An 11,434-nucleotide genomic window follows, 5' to 3' on the forward strand; every position below is an offset into this window, starting at 1 on the left:
CGTTTGTTGTATGAGAACCCCCTTTGAATATACATTTTATTTCGTTTTTAGGGTTCCGTACCCAAAGGGTACCCTATTACTAAGACTTCGTTGTCTGTCCGTCTGTCTGTCTGTATGTCTGTATGTCTCCAGGCTGTATTCAAGAACGGTAATAGCTAGAGAGTTGAAACACGCATCGTCCAAGTCCATCGTCACTATATCTATTAGGTTGGGGAAAAAGATTCTTCGCATTTTGTATAAAAATTCAAAAGGTTTTTTATAAGGTTTATTTACAATTGACTAAAGTATATAGGTGACATTTTGTTCGATAACTTTTTGCCATCTTGTTGTTTGATTATGATCCCATTGCTATAAAAGTTTTGGGGCTTCTGATGAAAAAACTGCGACAAGTGGTTTTGGCAGTTCTCTTGTGATGTCAACCTGACATTGCCTAAGTAGTTCTGCAGTGACCGAAACAGGTGGAAATCTGAAGGTGCAAGGTCAGGACTATACGGAGGATTCATTAACACCTCCCAGCCAAACTCCCGTATGTTTTGTTGAGTGGCTAAAGATGTGTGAGGTCTAGCACACCCTTCTGTTGATTAATTCCGGCCGCTTTCTCTTAACTTCTTGCTTTAATCTCATCAGTTGCTCGCAGTACAGTTCAAAATCGATGGTCCTGCCTGGCGGTAACAGCTCATAATGAATAATGCCCTTCCAATCCCACCACACACACAGCATCACCTTGTTGCGAGTTAACCTGGGTTTCGCCACAGTATGTGAAGCCTGACTTGCTTTTGACCACGATCTTTTTCGCACGTTCTTGTCGTAAGTGATCCACTTTTCATCACCAGTTATCAGCTTCTTCAAAAATTATACGGTTTCATTACGTCGTAATAAAGAATCACAAATGAGTACACGGTTCATTAGGTTTCTTTCAGTGAGCTCATGAGGTACCCAAATATCGAGCTTTTTTGTGTAGCCAGCTTGTATCAAATGCGCCAAAACCGTTTTGTGGTCAATCCCCAGTTCTTCAGCTACATCGTAACTACTAATATCTTGCTCCACTTTTTCAAAAACGGAATCAGTTTTGTCCGTAACAGGGCGACCAGAGCGACGTGCATCTTTGATATCGAAATTTCCAGATTGAAAACGCTTAAACCAAATTTAATGCGAAAAGACTTTTTCCCCAACCTATAATATGACTAATGAGGCCTAATGACACACATTAGGGCTATAAAAATAACCGCAACCCTATTACTATATCACTCGGTACTCAGTAGCCAATATGCAGCGCAGGCGCAGAGGTCAATAAGCTAACGTGTTCTTAATTTGATTGGAGGGGAATCGTGTTGACAGCACACGATTTGCGCAGATACCCGTTATGAAGTATCTGATATGAGTGCTTACTGCTTTAAACAAGTTTTACCCTGCGTCTCTGCTCGACCATCAACACTAAAAACTTCTTTGACACTTGACAGTAAAAGTGGTACACTTGGTACAATGATGATCTTGGGTCAAATACCTCGATACTGGCGCCAGCCACGGTATACAATATCTACCAACATACACAGTACACTAGCTACTATTACCATAATATCTTCGTCTGAGCGCGATCCATCAAAAGCGACTTGCACTCTCCCACCCTGTTCACTCCTCGTCTCGCCAGAGACTTATCAAATCCACGGCGTATTCATCTTCCACCTTTGCCAAGCGATGAAATTATAAGCTACGTATTATAATAAAAAAAAAGTTACCATTGGGTGAGTAGACTCGCAGATTGATGGGCACGGGAGAGATGCCCTTGTTCGATCCCGTGATGCGGTCCGTCTCCGCTTCAATTTCCTGCCGCACTTCGTTGAAGTCGACAAACTTTTTCCCCTTGCAGTGCAGGAACTCGGCATACTCTGTAGCAAACAATATTTATTAACATATTGCCTCATCGTTATCAACCAGCAGGCGTAGCATGGTCACCATAGAAATGGTTTCTTTCTACGGAAGAATAGAAAGTGATAGTTAGACAATGGAAATCCGCCATTTTGTCGATAAAATCTGTCAGTATGTCGATTCTTTCCTATGTCTACTGTTATTATGCTAAGCCTACAGATATTTTAAAACATTATATAAAGGTGCTTCCTCACTGGGAGTATTCGCGTGTATTGTAATTTGTAACATTATTCGACGGTGCGCAGTGTAATGCACGGTTCTCCTCCTTCACTGATGTAATGCTCGACTCTGTAACGTTCCATTACATGGGAATGCTCCCGGTGAGGTGAGGAGCACCTTAATGTTCTATTGCTATAAATGTAGAGACGATATATTAACATTACGCTCTTTTCTTTACGCATATTTATCAACGTCGTGTAAAATATTGGGTAAGTATAATCTTATATCTTTAAACGAGCAATTCTTATATATAAGTATATATATTTATAATTGGAATCTCGGAATCGGCTCCAACGATTTTCATGAAATAGGGGGTATCGGGGGCGATAAATCGATCCAGCTAGAAATCATTTTTAGAAAATGTCATTTTATTCGTGTTTTATCGAATACCGAGCAAAGCTCCGTCGAATAGCTAGTAATCTATATATATAAAACTCAAAGGTGACTGACTGACATGGTGATCTATCAACACACAGCCCAAACCACTGGACCGATCGGGCTCAAATTTGGCATGCAGGTAGATATTATGACGTAGGCATCCGCTAAGAAAGGATTTTGATCAATTCCACCTTCAAGAGGTTAAAATATGGGATGAAAGTTTGTATATAATGATACTTCTTAACGCGAGCGAAGCCGCGGGCAAAAGCTCGTTAGTAATATTATTTCTCTCTAGACATTTAAATTTTGAAAAAGCTGTTTACCGCAGAGCTATGAATGTTTTTTACGTGTTGAAAAAATATAATGCATCCTTGAAATCACTGTTTATGTAAGGTTATTGATCTCAGCGCCATAGAGAGAGCAATATGATTTTGTTTAGAATTTTTGAAGTCTTTACCTAAATAGTACTTTGATGATATTATGATGCTCGAATTATTCGTAATTAATTTTAGATGACATTTTAATAATTTTGAGAGTTGTCGTTTTCAGGGTTTCGTACCCAAAGGGTAAAAACGGGACTCTATTACTGAGACTTCGATGTCTGTCCGTCTGTCTCCAGGCTGTAACTCAAGAACCTGAGCTCAGCTATAGCTAGACTTCTGAAATTCTCACAGATTATGTATTTCAGTTGCCGCTATAACAACAAATACTAAAAATAAAATAAATACGGTATTTAAGGGGGGTTCCCATACGACAAACATAATTTACCCTTCGTGCGCGAGTCCTACTCGCACTTGGCCGATTTTTCATAATATAAAATATAAATTGTTATTCCTATACCAAAGCGGCAGAAAACTGTATACTGTAGGTATATTATACAGTAATAAAAAAGCGGCCAAGTGCGAGTTGGACTCGCGCACAAAGGGTTCCGTACCGTTATTGAGCGAAAGTTGGCAAAAAATTGTTTTTGTATGGCATGGGATATTCCCTTAAATATTTATTTTATTTTAATTTTATTATTAATTATTAAAGTACATATATAATCAAAAATATTTTGAGTATTAAACCCGTCGATCGTGGAAAAACGAGACACAATAGAATTTCTATTGTGTCTCGGTCACTGGTGACCGTATGGGGCTTGATGAATGCCTCTGCTACCATTATTGATTACGAGCAAAAAAGGCCAAAAAAAATTATGTTTGTCGTATGGGAACCCCCCTTAAATACCGTATTTATTTTATTTTTAGTATTTGTTGTTATAGCGGCAACAGAAATACATAATCTGTGAGAATTTCAGAAGTCTAGCTATAGCTCAGCTCAGGTTCTTGAGTTACAGCCTGGAGACAGACGGACAGACATCGAAGTCTCAGTAATAGAGTCCCGTTTTTACCCTTTGGGTACGAAACCCTGAAAACGACAACTCTCAAAATTATTAAAATGTCATCTATAATTAATTACGAATAATTCGAGCATCATAATATCATCAAAGTACTATTGATGAAGGGTTCCGCAGCAGCAATAAGGTTTATTGTAATTAAATTAAAAGGTTTTTGATTAATTTTTATATTTCAGTTGATTTAATGAAAATTAATTTAAGGTTTGTAAATTATTGAAAACTAATATAATGTATAATACAGCATGTAAATAACTGTGATTAAAATGACATACACAGAACTATAATAATAGAATAAATGAATAATAATAAAAATGTATAGAAATAATAACTGAGATATATATGTAAGTATAAAATATGTAAGTATATAAGAAAAAAAAAAGTCACATTAATAAGATCTAGCATGAATATAAACCATACTGTACTAATACATTATGTATATGTTATAAAAGAAAAAATGGCACAACATTATAATATACTTAAATGAAAACTGACTAATGTACTTGTTATATATTAATTTATAAAATTATAGAAAAACTGTAAATAGTTATTGCAAACTTGTTATATAACAAGACTAGCTGTTGCTCGCGACTTCGTCCGCGTGGACTTTAGTTTCTAGCGCGCGGTGGCGGTGGCGGAACAAAAAGTTTTCAATGTTCCTGGGAACATTGAAAACTTTTTGTTCCGCCTGCGGGACTCGAACCCAGGACCCCCGGGATGAGCGCTGGCCACGCGCAAGACAGACAGACAGAGATTCGCATTTATAATATTAGTATAGATTTGGTATATAAATGTAAATAAATCATGTTGTAATTAATAAAAAATATAGAAATATGGAATGTCTATTTAGAAATGTGAATGTCGTATCTATAAACCATACTGTGTTAATATATTAGGTACAGTGTAAACTCCATGTAACGTCACTCTATTTAACGACAAACTCTCTAAAGCGTCGAAATCAATTGATTTTGGTTGGTTTAGCTTGTCTACCATACACTGGTACACTCTACATAGCATCACACCCACTCTCAATAACGTCAGCATGACAACAATTGAACAATAAAAAGTACCTTTTAAATTACTAAAATTAGTAAAAACTGCACAGCTGTGTACGTTTTTTTGTCGCATTGTTATCCTAGCCCGCAATAAATTCGACTTTCGGCATCATGCACACAGAACTTTCTAAGAAATTAGTCCTTTTGTTTACGAATTGAGATTGATTGCCTATGTAGGTTTTTTTAGAATTTAGTCCCTAACTAATAATAAGGAGTCATGGATTATTAATATCTATTCGTTATCATAATATTCTCAGTTTAAATAGTTACATAAACTTTTAAACTGTAAATACGGTTAGTAAAAGAAAATCACTGTATAATGACGAAAAAGTATTGATTTTTTTTTCTCTCCATTTAACAACAACTCCATATAACGTCATAAAATGCACGGTCCCTTCACTTGCTAGATATCGTTCCCACTACTTTACATACACTACGTTGTCCCACTACTTGCTAGATATCGTTTAAACCAATTTTCATTAGTAGTTTTTATAGTAATGTACATCATATATTATTTTTAGACTTATCATGCCCCTACTTTAGAAGTTAGAGGGGGGGCGACACACATTTTACCACTTTGGAAGAGTCTCTCTTGCAAACTATTCAGGTTAGAAAAAAATGATATTAGAAACCTCAATATGATTTTTAAAGACCTATCCATAGATACCCCACACGCATAGGTTAGATGAAAAAATATATTTTTTTGTTTCAGTTGTACCTATGGGGACCCCTAAAATTTTTATTAATTTTTCTATTTTTGTATCAAAATCTTAATGCGGTTTACAGACTACATCTACTTGCTAATTATCAATAGTATAGCTTTTATAGTTTCTGAGAAAAGTGGCTGTGACATACGGACGGACAGACAGACAGACATGACGAATCTATAAGGGTTACGTTTTTTGCCATGTCATGTTAAGGCACGATTTCACCAACGACTGTTAAAGTTAACGCTCGGATTAGTATCACGTTACTTTTTTCGTTTTTCATACGAATGAAAGAGAAGACATGACATTTTAACAAGCTGTTAACACTAACAGACGTTGGTGAAATTGGGCCTTAATCACCTAACACGGTGTTAAATTTAATTCCTGCTATGGGAGGTCCGTTAAATATTTAACAGGCTGTTATATGAGTCAAAATAACAACTTTCAAAGACAATAATATGCAATATCAATAAAAGAATTTGTTTTGACTTTTGAGTCTTTCTGCCATGTTTCCGCTATGTCCTTATTATTAATTATTTTCATAGCTATGAATAATTATTTATTTTCACTTTGCCAAAAATTCAGTCTTCGGATTTTCCTTGACATTGCAAATATACTAACTTGTATCAAAATTACCAAACCGAAATATGTAACTAAAAGTTTGTATTATGATTCATGTTTTCAGCTTTGACAGATAATAAAGAAGAACTATTATTAAATTAAAAACTATTAGTAATTAAAAACTATTAGTAACAATAATAATCTATTAAATTTAAAACTATTAGTAAATTAAGAAGAACTGTTATAGCGTAACAAATGTATGCGATCAGTGATATTTTAATTTGGTCGCATTATCTACTATTATACTACTATGGAAGAAAGTGACACATTGCAGCAAACATGTCGTATTAATCTTGTACATTGCAATTTCGTCGCGTTATTACAAGAATGAACGAATTGATAGTTGTTCACTCGTTGTTCACTTAGCCACAATTTAACATTGCATTTACTAATCCGCTGTTAAATTTTTACTGTGGGACATAAGTATTTTAACAGTCTGTTTAATTTTCCAAGGTCCGTTAAATAATGCCTTGTTAGGATTTAACAAACAGAGGTTGGTGAAATTGGGTCTAAACTGGTTCTTTTTTACTTTAAAAAGATAGAGGAGGTTCTCATCTTTAATAAATTCCTTTACCTCTATGCTCTAAGTCAGATAGTTTAAAAGTTATAACGATTTTCTTATGAAGTATTGGTTGATTAGTATTAGACCCAGAGAAAAAAAAATTTAAGGGCCAATTCGTCAATAAAATATACCATACATCATAACATTAAAGGATCGGACACCGGTGTCGGGACACATTCTATACAATTAGATTTTAAGCAATAGTAGAAAACATACTATGTATTTTTAAGGCAACCTATACATTACATATTATATGTAAGTATGCCTCTTCTTAATGTTAAAAGACTTAACAACACAATATTATGTTAGGTTTTTCAACTTAATAATATTTTCATATTTGTTAATTTTACTGACAAGATGCGTCCATGATAAATCATATTATTATATGTCATGTATGTTAATTTGTATTCTATTTGCTCACTTATCAGTTGTATTGTTGTGTCAAACATATGTTTGACAAACCTAAAGATAATCAACCTATGACATAGATTTATTAATTAATATTAATTAATAAATCTATGTCATAGGTTGCTTATCTTTAGGTTTGTCAAATCCAATATACCAATCAATAAGGAATCAAAACCAACTCTGTGAAGTTGCAATACCCTAGCAGAAAATTAAAGCATCAGCTGTTATTAAATTAAAACACTAATGTTTTTATAAACAGATAAACATTACAATATTGGGCATCTTTTTTTCATGTACTTACTTATGAAATTTAAATAGCAAGTTGAAAAATATTACCTGCTTGGCCATTGATGAGTTGCAGAATAAGTGGGCGTCGAGTCACAATTCCCGATCCTCTTGGAAGGAAATCTCTAAAACAAAAATGTTCAATGTGTTATTGACTTATTGCCTTCTTAGTATAAAATGACATTTAAACTTTAACATTAATATGTATTATCCAAGTTCAAATTACAAACAAGTAGTGGAGTTTGAATCAAGTGAAAATTATGTTTTCAATACTAGTAACATTTCATAACATCAATAATCCCTAATTCCTATATAAATAATCCCTAATGGAATGGTTCATATTATATCAAAAATTGTATGAATTCTATTGGTTACTGCTTTGTTTTGGGCACCTGAAAATATTTGAACATAAAGACTGCAATAACTACAGACATAGTGTAAGTGTTTAGAGCTTGTGTACACAAATTAAGTACAACAGCACTGTTAGGAGATTTCATGTACCACTATTAATACTTTTTAATATTGCATATTTTATATTGTCTATTTTTTTATTTAAAATAGCTATGTATTAACATTTAATTCATTTTCCGTTATTATCAAATATTAGACAGATGAATAATTACTAAATCATTCATATAGGAAACAAACATGTTTCATTCATACAACTATGACTCATAACTTAAACCAGTCAGTCAAACTACTGTATATTATGTTAAAAATCAAACATGTCCTTTGGCTTTAAAATCAACCTACCTTTACCTTAAATTATGAATCTGTTATATTCTGTTTCTGTCTACTATTTCTTAACAAAATACTTCATTTATAGTACACTTTTACATAACATAACAAATAGTACTTTTTATGATTAAATCCACCGTGTTTCATACTAAAACTAAGTATGATAATATAATAACTATCCACATATTGTACAGCACAAAATTAATGTGAATTTAGTAAACTTGTATATTATCACTTATTTCTAAATAATAGCTTTGTATGTTCATAGGGGGAGTCTTTGTTCAAATATACTCTGTACAGTACAAAATGTAATAATACAAGGTAATAGTAATCATAGTTGTTGTTTTGCATTCTTAAGCAAAGTTAGGCGAATAATAGCCCTAATGATTATCAGCACGACTATGATAAACAATAAATATTTCTCAAATAATGAGACTATGGCTCTTATCATCTCAAATACCAATAAAAATAACTCTCATAAAAACTGAATATGGGCCCCTAGTCTCCACGAAATGAGCTAGAGATAGTTGAGTTACTTGCCTGCCGACAAAATTTTCCAGTACCGAACTTTTTCCAGCAGATTGACTACCTAAAACTGCAATTTGTGGTAAGTCCAAAGACATATGTACGCCCATTTGCACAAATGCATCTTGTAATTTGTTGACGATGGGAATCAATTGTTGCATCCCATAATTTCCTGCCATTTTGTGTGATATACATTAAATTAACACCGCAAATCACTATAAATGCACTGTTTTTTGTCTGTACTTCACATCATCAATACACTACTTTATTTTTCAATATGGTGGTTGACTGCACAGATTACTAGTATAGGTTGACTGGTTGGTGATCGTTTTGGATCGCCATTCGCCCTTATAAAAGTCAATGCATTCGCCAGACGCCAAATGTCAAAAAAATTACGTTCCGTTCCATTCTTGTAATTTGTAAAGTATTTGTCAAAATAACGAGGATGAAATTAAAATATGTAAGTATGAAAATTGTATCATGTAAAAATGACACATAAATCGTAATCGTGATTTATGTAAACAAGTTTGTATTTTAAAATTAGAATGCAAATTGAATTCTTTCTTATTTGCAAATTTGTTAAGTATAATACCTCATTCGACTACATTTAAACATCGTCGAACGTCTGCCTGCGTCTGCCTATAAATATATTATATATTACATCACGTGGATGTTGGGTGGGTTTTTATATGTACCTACCCACTCAAGGATTACGATCCTAGACGTGCTGGTTCTTGGGTTACTTGAAAGTTGAATAACCCTCCTGGCAGTCGGGTAAAAAAGGGAAACAATGATTTTATTTTTTATGTAAAATTTAAAAAATATTGGCGTATAATTTTGGTTTTATATTTAAAATTAAGAATACGTTAAAATATAAATACAAGATGGCTAGATAACAAGATCAATACTGCGTGACATGCGCATTAAATGTGGGCCATTTTCGCTATGATGGTGTAGTTTTAAAAGACACATTTATGACCCTTTCAAAGACATAATAATTAAGATAAAGAATCGTTTATCTTGTTGAAATTTTAATAATAATTTTTCACTAAAGTAGTACCCCGTTTTGTTTGAGTTAAACAGACAATATATCAAAGTTTTTTAGAAACAATGATTAGTATTTTTAAATTAGGTCAATCTGATACCGGATACGTAATATCAATTCATACCTGTTAAAGCTTACATAACAGAAACCTTTATGCTTATTACTGTACCTAAATATTTTAACCACATACGTATATAAACACATATATAACACTAATTTTAAAATATGTTTAATATATTGATTTTCATAAATAGCTTTTTGGAAATATTGAAATGCAAAATTACAAATCTCTCTTACCTGCCGACGAAATTTTCTAGAACGGAACTCTTCCCTGCTGATTGACCACCTACGACTGCAATTTGAGGCAGGTCCAACTGCATATGAACACCCAATTGTGTAAATGCATCTTGCAGCTTATTTACAATTGGGATCAATTGTTCCATCCCCATGTTCCCGGCCATGGCTGCCGGTTTTCTCTCGTACTCTTCTTCTTATGAACTACTTCACCGATCGTCGCTTACTGATTTCTGTTCATCAATATCATCCGTAATAATATTGCGCAGGCGTGAACGAGACTGGCACCGTATTCTAACTATCTCAGATAAAACAGAAATACACATAGCTAAGAGTTAAATGTTTGTATAAAACATACCATTTATACCTTTTCTTTAAAGCTTATATAAAACTAGTAATAATAATAATTATTAATAATAATTTATTTCTTTTGTCACCACAATAATATAACAAGTACTTACTTATATCATTACAAGTTAGGTACAACTAGATGAGTGATGAACCAGTGTACGTCGTATCACTTTCCTCGTAATATAATAATACTAGACGTTCCGCGCGGCTTCGCCCGCGTAAATTAGATATTTCACAGAAACATTAGCGTAATAAAATATAGCTTATAGCCTTTGTCAATAAATGGACTATCTAACACTGAAAGAATTTTTCAAATCGGACCAGTAGTTCCTGAGATTAGCGCGTTCAAATAAGCCCTTTCAAATAATTTCAGCCCGTTTTTTCCACATTTTCCTCTATTTCTTCGCTCCTATTAGTCTTAGCGTTATAAAATAAAACCTACAGCCTTTCTCGATAAATGGGCTATCTAATACTGAAATAATTTTTTTAAATCGGACCAGTAGTTCCTGAGATTAGCGCGTTCAAACAAACAAACAAACTCTTACGTTTTATAATATTATAAGTAATAAGTATGGATTAGCTGTGTAAGCATTTTTATTATTAAGGAGTATAATAGATTATTATGATCGATCGAAAAGTTACGGGACCCTTTTCGATCGATCATCCAAATCATCATGATCACTCTTAACAAGCTTTAGACTATTTTATTTAAACATTCCAAAAATTCTGTCAAAATAACGTGAAATGGAACGCTGCATATGTCAATTATTGGATGTGTTTAAGCGTTCAATTTATAAAGTTTTGCTTGGAAAGCTAAATTGTAATAATAAATAGATTATTGCTACAATTTAGTTTTATTTTAATATGATAATTAATAAAACACCTGTAAAGCACTATTAGAAACGTACATTTTATATAAAAAACCAT

General features: G+C 33.3%; 1 protein-coding gene across 10 annotated transcripts in view; it reads right to left on the reverse strand.

The window, feature by feature from the left end:
- The window catches only part of LOC121729934 (dynamin), a 44,749-nt gene extending 34,329 nt beyond the window's left edge, over positions 1–10,420 (reverse strand). For 4 of the 10 annotated variants that reach the window (XM_042118663.1, XM_042118665.1, XM_042118666.1 and 1 more), the window contains exons 1-3: positions 10,160–10,418; positions 7,606–7,679; positions 1,737–1,886 (exon numbers count right to left, since the gene is read on the reverse strand). In XM_042118663.1, coding sequence (XP_041974597.1) covers positions 1,737–1,886; positions 7,606–7,679; positions 10,160–10,323 — 388 coding nt within the window. In that variant the 5' untranslated portion in view covers positions 10,324–10,418. Of the gene's footprint in view, positions 1–1,736; positions 1,887–7,605; positions 7,680–8,832; positions 9,103–10,159 lie in introns of those variants that run through there. The other 6 variants (XR_006036042.1, XM_042118657.1, XM_042118660.1 and 3 more) reach the window with 3 other exon arrangements.
- Positions 10,421–11,434: the final 1,014 nt, after the last annotated feature.

This window comes from Aricia agestis, chromosome 8 (genome assembly GCF_905147365.1).
Source record: "Aricia agestis chromosome 8, ilAriAges1.1, whole genome shotgun sequence".
Taxonomy (NCBI): Eukaryota; Metazoa; Arthropoda; class Insecta; order Lepidoptera; family Lycaenidae; genus Aricia; species Aricia agestis.